The 23,841-nt window shown below is 62.7% G+C and overlaps 2 protein-coding genes across 3 annotated transcripts in view; one reads left to right on the forward strand and one right to left on the reverse strand.

Moving 5' to 3' along the window:
• The window catches only part of Ptp4a3 (protein tyrosine phosphatase 4A3), a 15,696-nt gene extending 6,327 nt beyond the window's left edge, over positions 1–9,369 (forward strand). The window contains exons 1-6 of one of the 2 annotated variants that reach the window (XM_015486529.2): positions 1–71; positions 2,736–3,640; positions 5,305–5,397; positions 6,966–7,096; positions 7,783–7,857; positions 8,890–9,369. In XM_015486529.2, the coding sequence (XP_015342015.1) occupies positions 3,536–3,640; positions 5,305–5,397; positions 6,966–7,096; positions 7,783–7,857; positions 8,890–9,007 (522 nt within the window). In that variant the 5' untranslated portion in view covers positions 1–71; positions 2,736–3,535 and the 3' untranslated portion in view covers positions 9,008–9,369. The remainder of the gene's footprint in view (positions 72–2,735; positions 3,641–5,304; positions 5,398–6,965; positions 7,097–7,782; positions 7,858–8,889) is intronic. The other variant, XM_015486530.2, reaches the window with a different exon arrangement.
• Positions 9,370–11,869: 2,500 nt separating this feature from the next.
• LOC107142802 (maestro heat-like repeat family member 5) overlaps positions 11,870–23,841 on the reverse strand; it is a 51,564-nt gene continuing 39,592 nt past the window's right edge. Inside the window, exons 19-29 of the mRNA XM_048802232.1 lie at positions 22,380–22,539; positions 20,925–21,106; positions 16,414–16,551; positions 15,954–16,068; positions 15,094–15,237; positions 14,031–14,207; positions 13,365–13,520; positions 12,732–12,854; positions 12,546–12,648; positions 12,325–12,399; positions 11,870–12,026 (exon numbers count right to left, since the gene is read on the reverse strand). Coding sequence (XP_048658189.1) covers positions 11,926–12,026; positions 12,325–12,399; positions 12,546–12,648; positions 12,732–12,854; positions 13,365–13,520; positions 14,031–14,207; positions 15,094–15,237; positions 15,954–16,068; positions 16,414–16,551; positions 20,925–21,106; positions 22,380–22,539 — 1,474 coding nt within the window. The 3' untranslated portion in view covers positions 11,870–11,925. The remainder of the gene's footprint in view (positions 12,027–12,324; positions 12,400–12,545; positions 12,649–12,731; positions 12,855–13,364; positions 13,521–14,030; positions 14,208–15,093; positions 15,238–15,953; positions 16,069–16,413; positions 16,552–20,924; positions 21,107–22,379; positions 22,540–23,841) is intronic.

The following is a 23,841-nucleotide window of genomic DNA, read 5'->3' on the forward strand; positions in this document are numbered from 1 at the left end:
TGGCGCCGCGCGGGTCTGGGCGCAGCACCAAGGCCCTGCGCATGGAGGCGGCGGCTCGCCTGCGGGCGCGGGTGAGCAGAGGGGGCGGGCGGCGGGACCCAGGCCCTCGGATCCTCCCTGGCCCTCCAAGATCCCAGCCCCTCCTGGAGGACGCGGTGACCTCGCGCGCCAGATGGGAAAAGCCCCTGGGCGTGCGCCTAGACCCAGTCCCCATCTGCCTTGTCCAAGAGGAGGCCTTACTTCTCCGGGCTCCACAGGCTCAGGCCTCCCACCCTCAGTATCACACAGGGTCCTCTTATGCCCGGGCCCCCAGCAGCCTGATAGATTCAAACTCCTTACGGCCGTTCTACCTGAATGAAGGAGGTCACTTCCTGAACCTCGGTCTCCTCTGTGCTGGGGTTTAGAGCTTTTGCGTCCTAGGTTTGAGGTTGAGGAAACCCATTCAGCTGGACGCCTGGTCTAGCCAGGGCCGAGAGTATCCTTCCATCTCTCTCTGGCCTCTTTCCTCATCTGGCAAACAAGGACAGAGTGGTTCTGGAAGTAGCAGAGGGCTCAGGGGCACTGCCCAGAGGAGGCTGAGCCGGGGTCCCGGGAAGGAGGGCCTTCATGCTTCGCAGGGCTCATGGGCCTGTGTGGGCGTGGTGGGCGTGGTGGCAGAGACGCTGTGATGGTGGCTGGCGCACAGCAACTTGGGGCATGGGTGGCCTGTGCCGTACAGAGCTGGAGCCAGGGCTCGGCCTGTGGCATGCCCACTGCTGGTCCTGGGGGTCCTGCCTCTATTCAGATCTGGAGTTACTGGCACTGGTGGATGGTAGGTGGCAGTGGCTACCCACATGGGCCACAGGCCTTGGGTCAGCCCTGCTGGGGGCTGTGCAGGACTCTGGCAGCCCGTAGCTTCAGATCCCCTTAGCCCTTGCCTCAGACATCACCAAAGGGATGTACTGGGGGGGTGTCCCCCAGGTAGGTCTGAGCCAGCTGTTTGCTCAGGCAGGGGACTGCACCTCCCTGCCCTGTGTGTGGAGCTGAGTGGCGTGTGTGGCAAGAAACCAGTCCAGATTGGTCCAGCCTAGACCTGGATCTGTGACCCCATTCTGGCCTGGACTCTGAACCCTGACCCTTGGCCCAGCCCAGTGTAGCCCCTGATCCCTGCAGGCCTGTGACACCTTGAACCCTGGAGTGGTGAGAGGCTCAGGCCCTTCTGCCCAGAGACCTCGCCCTCGAGCGCCTGTGCAGTGGTGCTGGCCCACGGAGCAGGCTGTGTGCCGTTGTGCAGGTCTCCCTGTGCTCAGCCCTGTGGGCACTGCAGTTAACCCTCAGGAGAGGCCCCTGGAGTCTGTGGCCTCCTTGGGCCCTGTTCCTCCTCTCCTCTTGTCAACAGGAGTGTGGCTCTGGCACACAGGCGTGTCCCAGGGGCCTGTGTTTTTGTGCAGTCGCAGCAGCCGCTCTTCTCCCGGGGCTCAGGGTGGGTGCTTGCTGAGTGGGTTCAAGCTGGGGCCTGGCTGCCTCAACCAGGATGGGTTCCTCTGCCTTCTCCCTTCTGGGGTTGCCCCTCCCAGGACGCGTTGTTTTGATCCTCCCAGGGCCCTGGTGAGGGCAGCGTGTGAGCACCTGCCTTGAGCCTGGGGCCGTGGGGCCTCCGCCCCTGGGCCGGCAGAGGGGGTGAGGAGTCTGCACCCCTCCTGCACAGCCAGAGTTCCGGACAGTAAGGCTGTGCCCACAGCAGGGGCAGAGTCGCACTTCTAAGCCCAGGGCCCCAGGCTGGCCTCTCCCTGCACTCAGCCTGAGGGTCGGGAGCCCAGCCTCCCTGGGTGGGCTGGAGAAGGGGTGCTGGGTGGAGGCAGAGGTAAGAAGCAGGCTAAGGTGGATGAGGACTGTGCCCGGCCCTTTCTTGGGCAGAGGCAGAGACTGTGGGCAGACAAGCATGGTGGGGTGATGTGGCGAGATCTGCTGAGCACAGGGCACAGTGGAGGTCTGTGGAGGCTCTGTTTGGACGCTCACCGTGCAGGTGGGAAGCTGAGGCTGAGGCCATTGACAAGCCTGTGGGTGGGGAGGGGGCTAGGTGCCCCTGGGGACCCCTGGTCTAGGTGCTCTGGAGCTTTCAGACCCTGAGAGGGAGGGAGGCAGGTGTGGCTGGCCTTGTATCCTCCAGCAGTGCCCTTCCCCACAGTGACCCATTGTGGCCACCTGGGCTGTCACCACCGTGGCAAGCACCTGGCACTGGCCCTTGGCCTGCTGTCTGCAGAGCGTCTGGAGCAGAGTGGGCTTGTTTACCTCTGTGCCTGGCTGCCCCGGCTGTCCATGGTCCATGGAGTGGAGACACCCTGGGGCAGGAGACCATAGGAGGCCTGACAGAGGCTGCTGACTGAGGCAGCTCATGGCCTGTCCTCACTGTGCCTGAGTACCCACTGTGTCCCCATAGTTGGCCACTCCAGAATGATCTGTGCTCCGACATCAGGGGCCAGGAATCCCCAAAGGAGACCACGGCTGCTCTGGACCGGCCCAGGCTGCAGCCTGGGGGCCTGGTCTCTGTTGCCACAGATGGACCCATGAACTGCTTTTTGCATACTCTGGGGGCTGTCCTCCCTTCCCACGTTCCTCTCCACCCTGTCCTGGTGTGGGTATCCTGTCACCCCAGGGCCCTGGGTCAGCCCTGGCAGCAGCTGTCCTTTCTCATGTCCTCACACAGGGAGACTGAGGCCGAGGAGACCTCTCAGTTCCTTCTCTCTCCTCCCCAGACGTTGCCTGCCAAGGCCCAGCTGCGGTTGATGGAGAGGCCCTCGGGGGTCAGCCCTGTGTACTGCCGTGCCCAGCATCTCCACCAGGCCTGCTGCTGAGGAGCCCCTGCTCTGGCCCTCACCGTTGCCCCCGCCCTCCCATGGCCCGTGCTGCCAGGCCTGGGGCCCTCGCTGCCGCCTGAGCCCCCTGCCCCCCTCCAGGATCCGCCGTGCCCCGATGGGGTAACGTGACCGAGGCCTCGAACACCAGAGGCCGCACCTGCCACAGCTGCTGCCTGCCACCCCCCCCCCCCCGGGGGGGCTGCTGGAGTTGGTTCAGTTCAAGTTCATTGACCTTTGGTCCTTGGGAGTTTGGGCCACCTTTGAGTGAGCGGGGCTCTTCACCACCCACGGATGCAGAGAGTGTCCCCCGCCAGACACTGCCCACAGCCAGACTCACTGTGGGTTTTCATAGTTTGTTGAGTTTTTTGGTGGTCAGTATTTTTGCCCACTTATAATTATCCAGCTCCGAGACTCAGGAGTTTGGAGTTGCCTATTTTACTTTGGGGGGCTGTTTTTATTCCTCTTCTTTATTTTTAAGGGTCAGGCTTTCTTTCTTTTTTAATTATCCAGGTACTGGGCAGCTTCCTCCCCCTCCCAAGTATTTGCACAATATTTGTGCGGGGTGGGGTTTTTTTTTTTAAAAGAAATCCTTTCTTTCTCTCAGATAAGTACAGGGATCTCATCCTACCTTGTTTTGGGGGCTGGTGGGGTTTCTCTGGTGGGTGTCCCGGCCCTCTACCTGCTCCTGGGGAGGAGGCATGGCGCGTATGAACCGACCCGCCCCCGTGGAGGTGAGCTACAGGAACATGCGCTTCCTCATCACGCACAATCCCACCAATGCCACCCTCAGCACCTTCATTGAGGTGAGTGGGCCTGAGTAGATGGTGGGGGGGTGTCTAGCAGCCTGGCCAGCTACGCTCAGAGGTGTGGACAGGCCAGAGCTGGTGGGATGGACTACGGCTGTCAGCACCCAGCCCTGTCACCCGGTTACAGGACCTGGGAAATGGAGGGGTGTCCTGGTCATCAGGATGAGGGCTCAGGGTGTGAACAGGTCAGTGTGTGAATAGGTCAAGGACACAGTATGTGACCAGGATGAAGGCTCAATGTGTGAACAGGACGAGGGCTTGGTATGTGAATAGGATGAGACAGGGCTCAGTGTGTGAACAGGATAAGGGCGCAGTGTGAGAGCAGGATGAGGGCTCAGTGTGTGAGCAGGATGAGGGCTCAGGGTGTGAGCAGGATGAGGGCTCAGTGTGAGAGCAGGATGAGGGCTCAGGGTGTGAGCAGGATGAGGGCTCAGGGTGTGAGCAGGATGAGGGCGCAGTGTGAGAGCAGGATGAGGGCTCAGTATGAGAGCAGGACGAGGGCTCAGGGTGTGAGCAGGGTAAGGGCGCAGTGTGAGAGCAGGATGAGGGCTCAGTATGAGAGCAGGATGAGGGCTCAGGGTGTGAGCAGGGCGTAGGTAGTGTCTTCAGGTGAGGCTGACACATGGCCTCTCTCCTGTCTGGTGCTACCCCTCTTGTCTTGCTGAGGGCTCAGATTGTGAGCAGGGTGAGGGCTGAGCATATGAGCAGGATTAGGGCTCACGCGTGTGCAGGACAAGGGCTCAGTATGTGAGCCGAACCAGGCCTCAGCGTGTGACCAGGTTGAAAACCCACTGTGTAGCCAGAAGCAGAGCTCTGTGTGTGATTTGGTCAGGGCACAGTGTGTGGCCAGGATGGTGGCTTGGAGTGTGGTCAGGGTGAGCTGGGCGGTGGCTTCCTCCACTGAAGGTGTGCCCAGGGCCTCTGAGGCCTCATCCTATTCTACTCCTTGTGTTATCAGAATAGTTGTGTCTGGTGTCCCCAGCTCATGACCAGCAAAGCCCAGTGATTCCTTACCACTCCTAAAATGTCTCCTGGGAGCAGGTGGGGTTGGTGCTGGCCTGTCATGTGTCCCCGGATATCAATACCCCATGTCTGGCTGTGAGCTGCTGTGACCTTTGGGCTGGCTGTGTGCGTCTTCCCCACGCTGTGCAGGGTCTGGCTCCCTTCCTGCCTGCTCTGAGGCACCCTGCCCGCCGAAGCCTGCTTCTCCCTGCACTGGACCTGTCCGTGCAGCCCAGGCCGGGAGGGCTGCTCAGAAGTGGGCCAGGGGTCCCGCCTCTGCCACGGGAAACAGTAGGTTTGCCTGGAACGTGAGGCCTTGCTGGTGAGAGCCAGGGTCCTGAGCTCCAGAGAAGGGGGCTCATGCTCAGGGGCCTGGCACAGCTGCTGAGCCCGGGTCACAGTGAGTGCAGGTGGGAATGCCTCCTCCCCAGGGGCCAAGGCAGCTCAGGAAAGGCTACCTGCCAATCGCTGGGCCTCAGAGTCCATCTCCTGTTCACCTCCTGTCTTGCTGAGGGGACCCGGCTCTATCCAGGAGCTTGAGGGGACCCAGCCCTGCAAGGGGACCCCTGGGGAATACAGTCTGCCCTGGGAACCCTGGTCAAGGGGTCCTGGGTCCTGACCCCACGGCCTCTGCCCATCTCCTCCTGTCCCCTTGCCAGGACCTGAAGAAGTACGGGGCCACCACTGTGGTGCGCGTGTGTGAGGTGACCTATGACAAGACCACACTGGAGAAGGATGGCATCACTGTGATGGTGAGGACTGCGTGGCGCTGGGCACGTGGCTGCCGTGAGGCAGGGCCTGGGTGGTGTCCTCGGGGAGGCTGGCACGTGGCCTCGTGCTACCCGGTGTTTGTACCTCAGCCACAGGCATGTGGGCACCTGGAGGGAGGCCAGGGTCTTGGGACATGTGACCTTGAGAAGGAGGGTGGCAGGTCCCAGCAGCCACCACCTGTCATAACCCCTGCCCACAGACGCCCTGCCAGGACTGGACCTGGTCCCCCACAGCCCTGCTTGGAGGAGGCCACGGCCTCACCTCTGCTGGGTGCGAGGCTCAGTGGGCCCTGCCCGGGTTCCTGAGCAGCACCGGGCAGCCGGGCTCCTCTGCGTCTGCTCCTCCCAGGGGCCTCCCCTCCGCCTCCGGCTGCCTGGTGCTGGGCCCTGGGGAGGCCCCTGCAGAGGCTGTGGCAGGAGCTTGGGCTGTTTCCTTGGCTTCTAAAGCCCCTGGGGTCCAGTTAGGGGAGGATCTGGCTGCCGTGTACCTGGGGGTGGGCCATGGGGCAGGCCCCAGAGCCAGCTCTGGGGTCACCCAGCTCGGCAGATGGCAGCTCCCCGGAGCAGGGCCTCCCCACCTCAGGATGGGGCTCGGTGTGGGCTGCCCCGTGCTGCAGCCCCAGCCTCCTGTCCTCAGTGCCAGCTACCCCTGGTCCCCTGCAAGGACCCTGGTGTTGACAGGTGTCGCTGTGTGTAGGGACCGCCCTTGGAAGTCGGCATGGTGAAGAGTGGCACTTGGGGTCAGACAGGTGTGGACTGAAGCCCGCTGCTGCCTTGTTCAGCCACGACACCCACAGGGCCCTAGCACCACCTCTAGCACAGGGTGCCGCCCCTCCCTCCAGTAGAAGGGATTTGGGTTAGACCCAAGACAGCACTGCCCTGGATGCCTCCAGGAGCTGCCCTGCCTAGACTTGGGGCAGGGTGAGATGACCCCCAGGGTTGCTTTCCAGCAGCACCAGGGAGCCCATGTGGATTCACCCTGGCACCTGGCAGTGCCAGCCTTGGCCTGGGCACCTGCCTCACCACAATGTCCACATCTCTGTGCTCACTCTGGCGTGCTCAGGGCTGGAGGCTTCCTGGACACTGGCTGCACCTCCCCAGGGCACAGGGGACAGGAGAGCGACACTGAGCCTCACAGCAGAGCTGACCCCTGGGAGTGGCCGGAAGGCCCGCCAGCCTCCCCCGCCAGCCTCCCCTCCATCCCACATGTGGTGCCCTGGGGGCTGGGGACGGTAGGCACGTGGCAGCACATTAGTGTCGCTGCAAGAGATGGGACTCCTTAGCCTGTGACTCTGAGCCTCTTGGGTTGCCACAGCACACAGTGGACAGGATGGTGACCCCAGGACCACAGTGGGGGCACAGGACTGTGGGGCTCCCAGCAGGGTGTCTTCAGGCAGGGGTGGGGTGTCCCAGGGCAGCTTCTTGGAGGAGAGGTCAGTGCACATGGGTCCCTCCCCAGCAGGCCCCAGAACCTGTCCGCTCGAGCACCCCTTGGGAGGCAGCCTGGCCACCTCTCTGGTCCGACCTCACGAGTGCCTCCTTGTCTGCAGGACTGGCCTTTCGACGACGGGGCGCCCCCGCCTGGCAAGGTTGTGGAGGACTGGCTCAGCCTGCTGAAGGCCAAGTTCCTGGACGACCCAGGCAGCTGTGTGGCCGTGCACTGCGTGGCCGGCCTGGGACGGTGAGCAGCGGGTGGGGCCAGGGCACCAGGGTCCCAGCCTGGGCTTGAGATCTTGCAGTCTGTCTCACTTTCTGATGTGGGACACATCCATGTGACCTTCCCGAGGGGAGATGCCCCAGTTTCTCTTACAGCCTGGCAGGGAAGAAGTGCTTCTCAAAGTCTGACCTGACTCCCACCTGCTGTGGTCGAAACTGTCCCTGCACCTGTGCCGGGAAAAGAGCTGCCCCCGTCCCCCGCCCCACCCCCAGTTACAGACATCTCCTCTTAGCTGGGGCGGTGGGTTCTTTCTTAAGGAGGTGTAACAGCCTGGATTGGATTGAAATCACCCAGGCAGGGGGATCTACCACTTGCAGAGGGCAGACCAGACAGTGAGGGTTGAGAACCAGCATTTGCCGAGGCCCGCTCGGAGCTGAGCGTCTCCTGGCGCATCCTGGCTTAACCCTCCCACCACACGTTTCACCTGCCTGAGGCACAGAGAGTTCTTCTCAACTACCTGAGGTGGCACAGTAGACGGAAGGGGGCGGGCTTTGGACCCAGGCTTTTCAGCTGGTCTCAGTCTTGCCCTCTGTAGGAGCTTAGGGGACTCCCCTCGGGCTGGGTCCCCCGCCCTCCGTCTCCAGAAGGCAGCCTGTGAGGGAGGTCAGGTTCAGGGCTCAGATGACCTCAGTGCTGCCGCCTGCCCGCAGGGCTCCAGTTCTCGTGGCGGTGGCCCTCATTGAGAGCGGGATGAAGTACGAGGACGCCATCCAGTTCATCCGGCAGTGAGTGGCCAGCTGTGGGGACGTGATGGCCGCGTGCTTGGATCCTGGTTGCCCTGGGAGAGGGCTGGTCTGGGATGGGGTCTCCTCCCTGGGTTGGCTAATGGAATTTCCTAGGCCACATGGGTTGGCAAGGGCCACAGTGGGTCCCCCTGTGGGCTCTGGACAGTCGGGGGCTGGCCCTGCGGCAGTGACCTGTTGTCCGGTTCCCTACCTGCCACAGTGGAGGGACAGCTGTGGCTGCCAGTGCCCCCCCTCCTGCCCTGGCAGACACGGCTCCTGTGCCCCAGTACCCCTCGCTGCCCAGGGCGGACCCCAGGGTGGGCCCTGCCTCAGTGGAAACAGCCCAAGCCTCCCCCAGTCCTCTCCTGCCCAGGACACTGGCCCACGCTGGTGTCTGGTTGCCTGAGACCAGGCCACGGTCCTGGCCGCCCTTCTCAACCCGGGTCCAGCTGCCCCCGTCCTGCTGTCCTTGGCTGGCCCCGTCCCTCCCCTCCTTGGAGGTTTCCAGGCCACCTGCTTGTGGCTTGGTGGCTTCCCTGGGGAGGGCTCCCATCTGTCCGCTCAGCCACGCAGGGACAGCAGGGGCTGACGCTGTCCTTGGCTGCCGCAGGCACGTGTGTTTGAGATGTACACGCTTTGGGCAGGTGTCCTCCTGCTGCCTCCGCAGCCTGTCAGAGCACAGCTGTCCCTTCCCAGGTGGCTTCTGCCATCCTGTCACACCCTGTCACCACGCGAGTGCCTGTGAGGGCTGGACACAGGCCCCTTGCACACACAGGGACACACACCCCATGTAGCACACCCAGGCACAGTGGGCACGTGCCTAGCACTCGTGTGGGTACACACTCGTCCGTTGTCCTGCCTGCTGGTGCCCCCGGGGCAGGCTGCCAGGGCCAGGGCCAGCCTTGCCGTAGCCTGCCTTGCCCGTGCCCTGCTGGCCATGTGGAGCCCCCATCCCCACCTGCCGTGGCCTTGGACTCCCTGGGGTGCAGGCAGGTGGCCAGCATCCCGATGACCTTCTGTCCTGTCTCCCAGGAAGCGCCGGGGGGCCATCAACAGCAAACAGCTCACCTACCTGGAGAAATACCGGCCCAAACAGAGACTGCGCTTCAAAGACCCCCACACGCACAAGACCAAATGCTGCGTCATGTAGCTCAGGACTCCGCGGCGGGGGCTCCTGTCCTGGCAGCCTCCGCCCGCCTTCCCCTCCTGTGCCTCAGCTGCCCGCGTCCGAGGAGCCCATGGGCCGTGTCCTTGCTCTGCCTGCCTGCCTGCCCCAGGCCCTCTGTGCCGGGGCCGACTCACAGGCTCGGCAGCCCCGTCCCTGGACTCCTGCCTGCACCCTCCTACACCCCACCTCAGGTCCCCTCTGCCCTGCCTTTTGTTGGGTGGATGGATTTTTGAACTAGTGGCCAGGCCTCTGCGGGGGCCCTCACCTGTGCTCTGCACTTAAGTTATTGGATCCCGGGCGGTCAGGTGCTCTGGACACTCGAAGGCAATAAAGAGCGAGCCGTGGCTTTGTGTGGAGTGAGCATGGGGCCAGATGGAGGGGGCAGTGGCTGCAAGGCCTGGGGAGTCCACTGTCCCAGGATGGACCCTGCTGTTCCTGTGTGTGGGGTGCCGTGTGCTCTCATCGTGCCCCCTGGTGGTCATGCTGGGCCCTGCACCCTGCCTTGGTCCTCTGCCTCCATAAGCCAGGGAGAAGCTGAGGCTTGGGTGGCATTGCTGGGTACGGCTCTGGGGTTGGGGCACCAGTGTTTCCCCTCTTAACAACATGGTGGGGGTCACCTGGCAATTCTTCAAGCCCTGTGTCCAGTGAGGCGGCCTCACGATCCCACCCAGCCAGGTGACTGCGTTTCAGCCCCAGGCCCAGAGAAGGGAGCCCAGGGAGGGGTGCCGGGGGTGCCAGCACTGTGCCACCAAGGCTCAGGGTGGCGGAGGCACCCTTCCTGGCCTAGGGAGGGGAGGGACGACGCAGGCACCTGCAGCTGAGTGAGCATGTGGGAGAGGCCCCGAGCGCCTGGGGCCTCCTTGGGACCCTCCTTGGGACCCTCCTTGGGACCCTCCTGTGCTCCTGCATGTAGGTTCCCAAGTTGGGGGCCATCCCTCCCTGGGCTCCCACCATGACGCCACCCAGGGCCTTTGCTGACCCCAGGCCACGCCCATCTGTGTCTGCTGCTTACGTTGCCTTTGGCCTTGACCTCTCAGGGTCCCTACTGGACCTGCCCTCCTCCCTCCTCCTCCTTGCCCTGTACCCACTCTGGATTAGGCCTTCAGGGCCCCTGAGAGGGGCTCACCCAGCCCCCCGAAATCTCTGTTCCCAGAAGGGCAGGCCATGTGCCTCGGTGGCATAGCGGGCCTTGCTGGAGACTCGTTTCCCAGGTGTGGGGGCCCTGACTCAGAGTGGAGCCCTGGGTGGCCTGGTGGGGGTCACCTCTCCTAGAGCCCTGGCAGGAGGGCCCAGGGCGATGCAGGCCCTGCTTGTTCTCCCCTGGTGGCTCTGTCCAGCTTGGCCTTACCATGGGTGTGCCATAATGCAGCACCTACTGTGTGCCAAGCTCTGAAGGCCTACTTATCCCTCTCAACCTGGCGGTGCCCACCCTTTTCCAGATAAGGGGCCAATTCAGAGAGCCCCAGGGGCTTGTCTGGTTACTCTTAGCTCCAGGAACCCCATTTAGTCCAGGCCCACCCGACCCCAGGGGTCTCGAAGCAGGATTTTCTGAAGGGAAGATGAACTGAAGCACAGAACAGATCTGCCGACGGTGGCCTGGGTGGGGGAGGGCAGCTGATGAGGCGGCCAGCAAGCCCACCCCTGAGAGAGACTGCTGACTTGCTGAGGGGCCTGCCGTCCCCACACCCACCAGGCTGCACCCACGGGGACCCTCCCTAGCGGGGGCTCAAGCAAAGAAGGACAGGTGCCTATGATATCAGGGGACAAGATGGGGAAATGTGAACAGGCAGAAGTACCCGCAGAGCCCCTCAGGCAGCTCCTCTTCTAGGGGTTTGGTGGACAAGCCTGGGCTGCAGCCCTGCTGTCCCTGGGAAGGCAGAGCGGGGCACCAATTCTACCAGGTGGTTATTTCTCCCTTTCCTTGAACGTGTGTGTGAACTCAGTGATACCTGCGGCACGTTTGGGGAAGTCACTGTATTTTTCTAAGTTTTGGGGCCTCTGTGCAGGCCCTGAGCGGCACAGCCTGTCCTGAGAAGGGCACGGTCCAGTGGGGTGGAGGAGGACGGGCTGAAAACCCGTCTCAGCCAGGTGAGGTTCAGCTGGGAGGACGGGGCAGTGCGGAGGCAGGGGAGGGGGCCACTGAACACAGGTGTGTGGGGTGGGCCCAGGAGGGGCTGGTGGGCAGCGTGGCTGGTCTGGGAGCCTGTGGAGGAGGCCCCAGGAAGATCTCTGGACCCACAGGCAAGGGAAGGACCCGCCTGCCCATTTCACACGGGGGAAGCGGGTGGAGGGGAAGGATGAGGGAGGCTGTCTGGAGTCAGGGGCCCTCCTCTGGGCCCTCCAAGAGGGTCTTGGGGGGAAGGACTTCTGACCCATTTTACAGAGGGCACGGCCGGCCCCGAGAGCCCGGGGCTTTGCTTCAGGCCGCTTACCTCATCCTGGGTGAGCCTGGCTCCCCTGGGAGGCACGACCTGGGGCCTGGTCAGTCCTGACTGGACTGAGGAGGGGGAGTGGGCAGACCCTGGCCCCAGCTGTGGGCGCCTGGCTGAGAGAGTGAGGGCTGGGGCTGCCCACGTGGCGTCCTCCCGTGCCCAGGACTCTTGGGCTCTGGTTGTGTGGAGTAGACCCCATCTCTGAGTGTTGGGGCTGCCTTGTCAGGGTCTGTCCTAGCCTTCGCAGGCTCCATCCCACCACCCGCGGCCTGGCCCGGTCCCCGAGTCCTGCCAGTGTCTGCTGGGTTTGGCTTGGCCACAGGGAGGGGCCTGGGATGAGAGCCGGGAGCCACAGGGTCATGCTTCTTTGTTGAATCTAGACCTTTCTTTCAAATGGAAAAATGTCATGCAACCAAGCTCTCTGGGATGGGGCAGGGCTGCCCGCCAGGTGGCTGAAGGGGGTGCTGGTCACTGCTGGCGTCCCTCTGACACCTCCCGAAGGAAGGAGAGCTGCCTGGTGGCAAATTCCCGGACGCCAGGCTCTGGGTCCTTTTTGAGGTCTTCAAAAGCTCCAGGAGAGAGGGGGAAAGTCAGGGGTGCCCCAGGCCTGGCTGCAGCCCCCCATTCCTTCAGCGAGTGGGTCACCCCTCCTGCCTGCCAAGGGGGGCTGGGGGCTGGGGGGAAGGGCTCCCACCCATTCCTGGAGCCCTGGTTCTGTAAGCTGGGGGGTGGGTGTGACCCCTTGCCAGGTATCCTGGGGGCCCAGGGAGGGGACAGGCAACACCCACTCCAGGGGGAGGCAGGGCGGGGCTCTGTTCTGGAGGCCTGGGTCCCAGCTGATGCAGGCCTGGGGCTGGGGCTGCTTACTGCAGAACAGCAGGTTGGTGTCCACCTCGCTCACCATCCGGGACACGGCCTGGGGGTGGTAGCAGATGGTGTAACCTGTGCAAGATGCGGTGCAGCTGGGCAGAGGGTGGGTGGTCTCCTGAGGCCTGACCCACTCCTCAACCCCAGGCCCCTCCTCCACCCTTCCTTTCCTGCGGGTGGGGCTCGGCCGCCTGGGGCCCACTTGGCCGCCCCCTGCCCACCTATGAAGAGCGCGGCCCAGGTCTTCATGTGCTGGTGGTGGCTGTGCAGGTAGCTGAGGGCCTGGGCCAGGTGGATGCTGAACTCCTCAGAGCTGGCGCGCATCTGGCCAGGGAGACCCTCCTGTCACCACCCAGGGACCCTTACCCCCGCCCCAGCCCTCCTGGAGGAGGCTGCACCGGCCTCACCAGGCAGGTCCAGAGGAAGTGGCGGGCGCTGAGGCTTTGCTCCCAGGCCAGCGTGCAGAAGAGGGTGTGGCGCGGCCGCCACCCCAGCAGCAGAGCACAGCGGTAGAAGGCGAACTTGGCCTGCTGTGGGGACAGCAGGGGGTTCCACACTGACTGCCTGTCTGGGGACAGCTGGTGGGGGGGTCCACACTGCCCACGTTGTCTGGGCCTGGGGTCTGCCTTCCACAGGCGGGCATCAGAGACAGTGGGCCGCTCAGGCCACCGCCTGACTGTGTGCTCTCGCCCTGGCTGGACTGTGGGCAGCCCGTCTCCGGTCATGTCAGAACTGGTTTACTTCCCCGGTGGCGGGGTCAGCGGGATCCACATCCCAACAGGTCCAGTGTGCAACCTGGGCCCCGCCACACACCAGGCACTGGGGACTCAGCAGGGAGTGGAACCATTGGGTCCTGCCCAAGGTCAGTGCAGCCCGGTATGTGTGTGCATGTGTGTGCAGGCTGGGAGGGCAGTGGTCCAGAGGGCCGTGTGGGGGCCTGGGGATCCCCTTCGCTCAGGCAGCCCTGCTGCCATCTGCCCGCCCAGGCCCTGGCCCAGGTGGAGGCCATCGGCCTGTCTTGCCTCGGGTGGGGCACTGACCATGGCAACCTTGGGGCACTTGTCCTTCAGGTGCAGCAGCAGAGGTACCATGCTCTGGTACACCTGGGTTCGAAGGCCGCTTAGCTCCTTGCCCTCCATGGTTGCCACCAAATCCCCAAACAGTGCCATGGCTGCTGCTCGAATCCTGTCCCGCTCCTGCAAGGCAGAGGCTCAGCGGGGTTCCCGCTCTTCTCAACTTGGAACCCCCATCTCACTTGGTTTCCTTAGAGGGTCCTCTCAGCCAGCTCAGGATTCCAGGGCGGGGCTCCTTCCGCCCCCCAAACAAGGCTCCGGCGCAGGGCTGGGCCCCCTCCTTATCAAGGCCTTGCCAACATCCAGTCTGTCCCCTCACACCCACAATTGCAGCCTGACAACCTGAGTGTCAAGAGTGACTTGAGGGGACAGACGTATCCCACTCCCCAGTGAAGGAGAGTGTGTTCCAGATAAGATGACCTGTCATCAAGTTGGAAGGCCATGTGGACAGCTGTAGGACCAGAGGGGAGAGTGGGTTGGAGGACTGGACTTGATGCCAGTCCACCTGCAGTCCTGGGCACACAGAAGCTGCTACCCAGGGCTGGGAATCCATGCCTGTAATTGGAGGGGAGTCTGGGGTCCTGGGAGGGCCCAAGTAGGAGGCACCCCACCTGCCTTGCCCCCCACACTCACGTCATCAAAGAAGGAGCGGGCATTGATGGCCACGCCGAGGCTCTGGGCCCCTGCGCCATGCGTGCCCAAACGGTGCAGCACGTCGGACACGGTGCCCATGATGTCCACCACCACGGGCTCGCTGTTCTGGAAGAAGCCGTTGAGGAAGGGCGGCAGCTGCCCTCGGAGCAGCCTTTCCTGTGGGCGGTGAGCGCGGTGGGTGCAGGGCCCCGACCTGCCCAGCTTTGGCTGTGCAAATGCACTGTGCCCATGTCCCCGGATGCCCTGTCCCCCGCTTTGTGGCACCCTGGCTGCAGGTGACTCAGCTGGGATTCTACCCAGCTCTCTCTACCAGGGACCATGTGGCTTTGGACAGGACTCCCCTCTCAGAGCCCCCGGGGTCCTGCAGTGGTGGACCCAGAGGCCTCAGTACTAGTTGGGTCTCAGCTCCTTCCTCCTCCTGGTCCTGCCCACCCTTCTCCTCAGCACCCACCCTGCCTTCACCCCCATTTCCAGCCTTGCCTCAGGCCAGTTGGGATCCTGGGCTGGACCAGGAAGAGGCCAGTCAGGTGCGCATGCTAAAACCACATTTTGTGTACACCAAGTGGAGGTTCCAGAACGTTCTAGTGACCAGTTATGTTCCATTTCTAGGCTTTCTTTAGAAATTTAAAAAATTCTGTGCAGCCAATTCTGTCTGCTCCCCTTGTTTGCTGTGCCTTCCTGAATTCTCCAAATGAATTGTCAGAAAGTAACGTGGGTGTCCCCTGCCCTGGCCCCTATCATGGCCTGTGTGCACACTAGGGTGATGTTTACAACTTGAAAACAAGTTTTAAGCGAGCTTTGCTGGCTTTCTAAACTCTGGTTTAAAATATTAAATCCACTTTCACCAAGTGGGTCACGTGACAGCAACACATTTTCTGGGCACCTGTATGTGCAGCCAGGGGAGGACCGGGATTCCAGTAGGATGGAGTTCCAAGGGGAAGGCCGGGAAGGAAACGGAAGTGCCCACTGTGGTGAGAGCCTGCTCCAGCCACCAGCTCAGTGGGCCAGGTCCACCCCATGATGTGCCCCAGCACGTCCTTACCTTCTCTGGGTGGAAGAGGATGTTCCCGAGGCCCTGCAGGCTCCATACGCGGATGTCGGGGCTCTCATCCCGGAGGCCCTGTGCCAGGAGGGTCAGGGCAGACTGCTTGGGAAGCACTTCCGGCAGGACAGGGCTGTAGAGGAACTAGGGGCCGCAGGGGGTGGGTGGGTCAGGTCTGGCACCCTCTCCTGGGAAGCCTGCATGTGTCCGGGCTTTGGGTCTGGGCTCTGGGTACGGCTTCAGGAGGCTGATGGACCAGTGCTCCCTGGGACCTTGGCTGACCAGCATGCGACTCCTACCTGCCTCCCCTCTAATGTGCAGCTGGGGAACAGGCCCAGGGAGCGGAGGCCTCGCCTGAGGTTACGGAGTGAGGCTGACTCCAGCTCGCATCGATGGCTGGCCCCCGGGCACTGGTGGCCCAGACCCTCCTGCTGTTGGGCTGGGTGCTAGCACAAGACTTTGACTTGGAGTCAGTTATGGAAACGAGATACCCCCATGCTCCCAAGTGCTGCCACTACCCAGAGCCCACAGTTGCAAAGCTGGCTGCACCCCAGGCCTGGGGCAGGGGCCCCGAGTCATGCCAGGTCGACATTTGACTACAGATCTACCCACTGCCCTTCCATCTGCGGGGCTCGTTGAGGGAGGGACGAGGGGAGAAGGTCCCTCAAGGCCAAGGGCTGAGGGGCAGAGGGGTGGGAGCCCCGTGAGGAGCCACCGCATGCAGACACCCTGCAGAGCTGGAAGTGGGGATTGGGTGTGAGGATCTCTCTGCGGCTTCCCCAGCCAGACTGAGGTCTGGTGGGGGTCCTGCTGGGTTGTGCTGCTGGTGTCCCCGGGGGCGAGGCCCGGGCCTCACCTACCTCAGTGAGCACGAGGACGGCCGCCTTCCTCTCCCGCTCCTCCTGGCTCTGCATGCGGCGCAGCAGCCAGCTGAGCACGGCCTTGATCTGCCGGCAGTGGTTCTGCACCATAGCCCTGGGGGCAGGGCCTGGGCTGCGGTCACTCCTGAAGCCCACCCTCCACCACCCCAGCCAGCCGGGGCCAGGAGCGTCCTGACGGCAGTGCTCCCACTCCCTTGAACCCCCGGCTGCCCACTCATGCCGGGTCTCGGGGGGACTGGGGAGGCAGGGAAGCCGCACTGACAGCCCTCGCCCTGGGAGGTCCCAGGCAGGGGCGGGACATCGGCACCACAGGCTCGAGTGACTGCAGAGTGGCGGTGTGTGAATGTGAGTGTCCTGCTCATAGTCAGCCCTGGGGCCACAGGTGGCTCTGGAGGGCACAGGCCCTGTCCCCACAGCCTACGCACCCAGTGCCCGGTACCTGGCCAGGAGGCCCACGCCCTGTGCGTAGGTGCTGATGGAGGTGAAGTGCTCCCAGGCGCCCTGCAGCTCAAGGTGGGCAAAGTCATGCCAGTGCCCCGTGGTGGACAGGAGGCTCTTGAGGGCCTCCAGCGACGTGCTGTGGCCAAGAAGAGGGTCAGGCCACCTAGGCCAACAGCCGTCACTGGGCCGTCCTACCCTGGGTGTGGCAACTCCCCCCGCCTGGCTCCAGCCCTGCCTCCAATGCCTGCACCGCCTGGCCTGCCCTTCTCCAACAGCTGAAGCCAGGAGTGGAGGGTTCACCAGGCACAGGGAGATGGCAGGGCTCCACCAACCTGCTGGGTCAGAGACTGGAGGGGCCCTTTAGGGAGGGGAGGGACCAGGCTCTCGGGGGCTTGGTCTGACTTGGAGCACAGCACTTGCGAGTGTCCTTGAAGTGTCCTAGACAGGATAGCAGCTGCTCTGACAGCTGGTCACAGGGCGGAGCTCAGAGGACAGGTCTGGAGGGAGCTGCAGGGCCATCTCAGGCTCTGTGATCTCCCAGGTCCTGGGGTGGGGAGTGTCCTGGCCAACCCTCGGGGGACATTTAAGTATGGTGAAGAACACAGAAGGGGACATCTGAGGAGGGTGTGTGGCACTGTGAGAGCCAGAGGGGCTCACTTCCAGGCCTGATCTCCTCTGTCCCAGGGCAGGACAGACCAGGTGACATGACCCACAGTTGTGTGGCCTGGCCATGTGTTTATCAGCACATGGGTGCCATGTGAGGTGACTGTCACCCTCCAATAGGGAGGAGGCGCTCACTCCCATAGAAGCCATGTGCCTTGTTCAGGTCAGAGAGCCAGGTCAAGGACAGCACAAGTGCAACCAAGCCAGGCCTCTGGCTCTAAACCGCACAGTGATGTCACGGTCACAGGGACAGAGCTGCCCCAGGCGCTGCACACAGCACCTGAACATGGTGCAGAGCCTGGGACGCAGGCCGTGAAGCACAAGAGGCAGTTTGCTGGCCCATCTTGACGTGCCTGGCCACCACATCAGCCCAATGTGTGAACGTGCCCGGGAAAGAGGCTGCCATCTCAGAGCAGGCACACCTCTGAGCACATTCACTGAACCAAGGGTCAGAGGATGAATGGCACTCTGAAGTCCCTGGTGGTGCCAACCCAAATGCCAGCTGGCTTGTCATCTCGCTGCAGCTCTATCATTAGAGAGGTGGCATTTTCCAGGTCACTGGTCTCAGCCACCAAGCGAGGGTGGTTTTCAGGAGCAAGACGTGCAGGGGCATTTCCTTCCCTCCAAGGCTCCAAGTGCTTCTGCTCCTGGGGCACGCAGCGTGTCCCCATTTCTCGTCCTCTGTAATTGCTTTGTCCCTGTAACCACAGCAGGGCTTCCGGGAAATGCCTGTTGGCAGTTTGTGCATTCTTGGGAATCCCCTCCTATCTGTGGGGGAGACCACACCCCTCTGGGGGTTCCTACAACCTAAATCCCTTCCCAGGCTGGGCCCCTGTGGAGGGGTGACATGTGTCACCTGAAATCCACGTGCAGCCCCAAGCCTGGCGAGGAGAAGCCCTGGAGTCCACGCCTGGTGTGGCAGGGTGGCCCTCCCTTCCTCCTGGCCCTAAGCGCCCTCCACCCTCTGGCATCTCAGTGATGGCCACGCTGCCTCCAGGGACTCCCGTCCCCTTCTGAGGAGCAAAGGCTCTTCAGAAAGGGGCGGCCGAGCCCGTGCTCCCCAGGGGCGGCAGGCACCAGCCTCTGCCTGCCCAGACCCGCCACCTCCTCTTCTTTTTCTGTTGTATTTTTGTGGTAAAATACGTATCACATAAACTTTGTCATTGTGATGTTTTAAGTGTAGGATTCCGCGGCATTGAGCACAGGCGTGATATTGTGTGGCTGTCACAACCATCTGTGCATCTCCAGAACTCTTCCGTTTTCTCAGACTGAGGCTCCGTCCCCAGTGGACACTACCCCTCCTGCCCCCAGGGCACCCCCCCCACTGCCTGTCCCCATGGGGTCCTCAGAGGAGCAGAATTGCAGGGTGGCCTCCTGTGCCTGCTGGGCCCCTCAGCAGACGTCCTCCAGGGCCACCTTCTGGAGCCGTACTGGATGTCCCTCCTTGGTTTGCTAGGACCCGTGGCAGGGAGACCACTTGTGTCTATCGCCTCGTCCGCCAGGGGCACCGGCTGCTTCCACTTGTGGTCCCTGTGAGCAGTGTGGCGTTGCACAGGAGCTCACGCGTCTGTTCTGGCCCCTGCTTCTGAGTCCCCCAGGTCCATGGCAGGAAGTGGGACTGCCGGGCTGTAGGGTAGCTCCAGGTTTAACTGAGGAACCCGCGCCATCCTGTGTTCCCACTAACCAAGCACAAGGGGTCCAGATCCCCACATTCTTGCCAACATGTTGGTTGGTTTGCTTTTTGGCAGTGGAGGTCCCGATGGAGGTGACATTTCTTCTTCTTTTCTCCAAGGCCTTTCTTAGCACATGTGGCCCAGTGGGACAGAGGCAGACGCCGAGGGCCAGATGAGGGCAGGGAGGGGAGGGTGTTGGTCAGGGATCTCTAGAGGAACAGGGTCAACAGGAAGTATGATTATACAAAGGGCATTTATTAGACTGGCTTCCACAACCAGAAGCTGGACAGTCCCCAGTGGCCGTCTGCTGCTGCCCACACTTAGGGAAGGTCTCCACTTTAGTTCGCTATGCCACATGCCAATCATGCCTAGACACACCCTCATTGACACACACAGAAGCATCTTAATCTTTGGCATCTCTTAATCCAATCAAGTTGACAGTTCAAATTAGCCATTACAGGGAGTGTGTTTGAAATACAGAAATGAGGTGCCTCGTGACAGGTAGAGAGAATCAACCGTAACGGATGAAGGGACAGGAGCCGGAAGTCCAGGGGGCAGGCTGGGCACTGGCTGCAGGCAGAACCAGCTAAGAATCGGATGGTGCAGGTCTTTGTTGTTCAGAAAAGCAAGGTGGGGTCCCCTGCCAGGGGAAGAGTGCCTTGCCTAAAGCCCCACTGGCTGGGCCCAGGAGAGCAGGATGTCAGGAGCCACGGAGGTCGGCCTGGCTGCCATCCAGTGCCCTCTGCCAAGTCCCCAGCAGGGCACCTATGGTCAGTGGCTACTCAGCCGATGGTACTCCCTCTTCTGCACACTGGACAGTGCCAGGCAATCTGGCACACAGGGCTACCTACCCTCTGAGGCCCAGAGAGTGGCCTTTGGTCTCCCCACTGTCCCCAACGACTTTCTGGCATCCCTGAAGGTAGGGCCACTGGTTGGCCTGCCCCACACCTGGGCCTCTTCAGGACAGTCCCAGCTAAGCCCTTTTCCCCTGGGAAAGGCTCCAGAGGCCAGGAAGCCAGTTCCGGCCCATCAGAGCCTCCAATATTCCAGTGACCAAGGATGGGTATGTACCTGCGTGGGCCAGAACATGGACTCTGCCTAGGGAGAGCCTTTCTTGTCCTGTGGCTACTGGGACCACCTCCTTTGCTGGAGAAGACCTGCCCATAGTGGCCACCAGGGGAAAGCAGAACTGAGGTGGAGAGCGGCTTGAGGTCTCTGTCTAGCCACACTTGAGCCAAAAGCTACCCACAGCCCCAAGAGACAGACAGACATCCCTGATTTTTGGAGCCCAAGAGAGACAGATGCCTCTAGTGCATGGGGAGCCCAGGGTGAGACAGGCGCCCCTGGTGCATGGGGAGCCCCGGGTGAGACAGGCGCCCCTGGCCAGGGCGAGCCCTGAGTACAGGTGGTCTGGGAGTGACAGGCGCCCCTGCCCTCCAGGACCTCCCATTTTTGGTATGCAAACAGGAAACCAGGAAGCGAGCCAGAGACCCCCGTGCTGGATGGCGAGGGTGCTGAGGAGGCCTCCCGGAGGTGGCGGGTGAGGGGTGGGCGGGTGGCAGTGGGAGAGGAGGCTGGCGGCAGGCAGTTCGCCGGCCCTCCCCCCAGCCCTCCATGCTTTGGGACGAGAACGTTTTATTAGCTTATTAGGGAAGATTCATGCATTTTGCATGTTGATCAGAGTAATAAAGGAACTTCACGCACATTCTAACCCAGAGGCAATACGGGAAGAGTGACAGTTTTTTCAGTGACGTGCCTTGGGGAGGGCTGTTAGAGCTGACAAACTGCGTAAAGCACATCATAATACAAACAAATGAAAGACTGGTGGTGTTCAAGGCTCGCTTATCGGATTTCTGGAAATATGAGCCGCTGCAGAGGGAGGCCCGAGGCAGCAGCGCTCCCATGGCCTGCCTGGCCCTGGCCCTCCACCCACCTCTGCTCGCCCTGCTCGGGGGTGTTTCCTCCCAGTTTCAGAGGAGCGTGGCCCTGAGACACCTTGGTTTTGGACTCCGTCCTTGGGAGCTGTGACACCTCCCTGACAGCTGTGACACATTCCTGCAGTTTTAAGCCTCTGGGTGTGTGACACCTAGTCCCTCAGCCCAGGACACTCTCCCCTGTCTCTCAGGCCCTCTGTGGCCACTGCACAGGCCAGCGAGGTGCTCGGAGGTCTTACCTCTGGGGACTGGGCATGGCTGCCTCCTGGGCCTGCTGCCCGCGCTGGGGCTCAGTGACCAGGTTTAGCTCCAGGGTGTAGTGGACCTGGGTGAGGAGGGCCAGGAGCAGCTGCGGGTAGGCCTCCCGCACCGCCTTCTTGAACTCCCGTGCGAACTGCAGCTCCAGGAGTGTGTTCATGGCCTGTTGGGACAGGGGGGCCCCAGCTCCTGATGATGTCCCTCCCACTGGCCCCGCCACTGTGTAGCCCCAGCCTGGCCCTCTTCTCTGGCTGAGAAGGCGCTGCCGTGCTGGTCCCCCTGATGTTCCACCCACTGGAGCTCCTCAGCCTCCTCCCTGCCATCGCCTGGGATGCTGCCGCCCCGGCCTGCAGGCCCCACCATGCCAGGCTGCCTCTCTGTCCCGCCTCGACCACGCCACCTGCTCTCTGCACTTGGGACTATCCCAGGGGGGTCTGGCCCTGGAGGTGAGCTCCTGCACTGTGTTCTCAGCACCAACTCTGCACACAGCAGGGGCCTAATGTGTGAAAGCTGGGGAATCAAATGCCCTTGAAGGCAGAGTCTGTGACAGCAGGCCCCAGGCCCCCAGGCAGGGGTGTTTAGTTCTGGGCTAGGGGTGGTCCTGAGCAGAAGTGGCATGGGGTGGGCAGGGGATGGGCACACAGGATGCAGGGTGGCTGCTCTGCAGCTCCTGATAGGGGTGCTACTCTGCTTGGGGCTGGCATCAGCCTGGGGTTGGGGTGGGCTAGGGGGCTGGTGAGTGCCAGGCATGGGTGGTCTCCTCCAGCTGCCGGTTCATCACACCCCTGGGGCAGCAGCTGCTCATCTAGGGGGTGCCTGGGTAGGGAGGGGCAGCTGTGTGCTCTCGGCTTCTGCTCACGGGGCTTCTGGGGCTGGGACCCTGTCTGGAAAGTTCCAGGACATGGCGGCTGCCTTGCCAGAGTCCAGCCAAAGGGGCAGGTGTGGCTGCGTTAGGGAGTGAGTGCCCTGCCCCTGGGGTGTGCAAGCAGGGCCCGGCTTACAGGGAGAGCTGGGGGGCTCTGACAGGAGGCAGCCTCTGAGATCCCTCCAGAATCCATGGTCCCCAGAGCCCCAATGTGGCGGAGGAACCTGGTGTCTCCACACTCTTCCCCTCTGCCTGCAGCCCCCTGCAAGGTGGCCCTGCACATAAGCAGTCCTGGCACACACAGATGGAACCCCCTTACCAACCCTGCAGAGGGGACGCTCTGCTCTGATTCATGGCTGGGGCCGGAGCCCTGGGCAGTAAGAAGAGCTGGGCCTGAGACCCAGGTCTGTGGGGTCAGCCCCTGGACTGGGGCTGCCCCGGAGGGAGGCCCTCTACCTCCAGGGCAGGCCTGGGCCCTCCTGAAGCCAGGCTGTGGAGCTCCCCACCACCCTGTGCCATGCGTCCTGACTGCGTACGCTCCTGAAGCCAGGGGCTGGGGCTGCAGACTCACGGCCAGCGAGCGCAGGTAATTCTTCTCCTTGGGGTTGGGGTTGCTGTTGCTTGCTCTGGTGGGCAGGGGCCGCTCCTGCAGCCAGGCCAGCAGCATGGCCAGCACCAGGCGGCTCACGGGCTGCTCAGCTCCCAGGGCCCTCCACAGGCGGAAGGCATGGCTGTGGGCAGAGAGGGCCATGAGGGCTGTGTGGCAAGTGGGGCCTGCCCAGCTCTGCCGGGAGGCCACCGTGGCCAGGGCCCGCGCATCCCGGGTGAAGGTTGGGTGGACCTGAGCTGTGTGCAAAGCTTTCCGTGCGTGCGATGTTCTCCTGCCTGTTGCAGATGGGGACCCTGAAGCCCGGAGAGAAGGCGTACCCTGGCCAAGCATGTTGCATTTGGGGGCTGCCAGCATGTGCTCGGGGACAGACTGGGGCTGGGTGTGAATGCTGGGCAGTGTCAGCACTTAGAGGACATTAAAAGCCCTGGGAACAGGGGTGGCCACTGAAGGTGAAGTCTGAGAGTCACCCCGAAGCCCGGGCGAGGAAGCCAGGATGAGGCAGGAGCCAGCAGAGGAGAGCACACAGGAGTGGAGTGGCCAGGGACGGAGTGGCCAGTGGAGTGACCAGGGACGACAGTGAGCCAGGCGGCCGGCTCCCGGAGCCAGGAGAACAAGGGCTCCCGGAGCGGAGCATGACTGGCCAAGCCAAATTCTGCTGACAGCCCTTGTGCGTGGGGACAGAGGCTGACCGCTGGACTCGGCAGCACGAGGTTGCTGCTGGCCTCAGGGAGGGCTTCACTGAAGCCACAGGTTTCACTGGAGCTGGAGTCACGGCACAAACACAAGCCACCCACCCAGTCACAGATGGACGCAAGGCCCCAACAGACATGTCCGCACAAAGATGCGGAAGAGCTGAGGAGCACGTGGACGCTCATCATCAGCCACCAGGCGAAGGCACTCAGAAACCACCGCACGTCGCGCCACACCCACTAGGATGGCCATCGTCCAGGAAATGGAGCGTAATGAGTGCTGGCGAGGACGGGCAGCGCTGGGCGCCCTCCTGCTGCTGGCACAGCACCGTGGAAGCCACCGCGGCAGCTTGGGAAGTCCCCAGGACTGCCGTGTGCCAGCCACACCACCCCCAGGGCTGCACCGGGTGGTTCAGAGGACTTGATCACACACAGCTCCCCCTGGCTCCTGCAGGGAGTGGCCACGGGACCTGCCTCGGATACAGTCTGTACTCAAGTCCCTCCTGCAAAGCGGCGGAGCAGGACCCTCTGAGCACTCCGCCTCTGGCCCGCGCAGCCCTAGTGCAGTGGGATGCTGCGCAAATATTATCCACTGCATCCTCCAGGGACTCTGGAGAAGTCTGCACACACGCAGGGCAGAGGCAGTGTTTCTGGAAGAGTATGGTGGGTCTGTGGATGCAGAGCCCGAGGACGCAGGCCAAGGCTGATGGCAGTAGTGATCACCATGGCCCAAA

This window comes from Marmota marmota, unplaced genomic scaffold, assembly GCF_001458135.2.
Source record: "Marmota marmota marmota unplaced genomic scaffold, marMar, whole genome shotgun sequence".
NCBI lineage: Eukaryota > Metazoa > Chordata > Mammalia > Rodentia > Sciuridae > Marmota > Marmota marmota.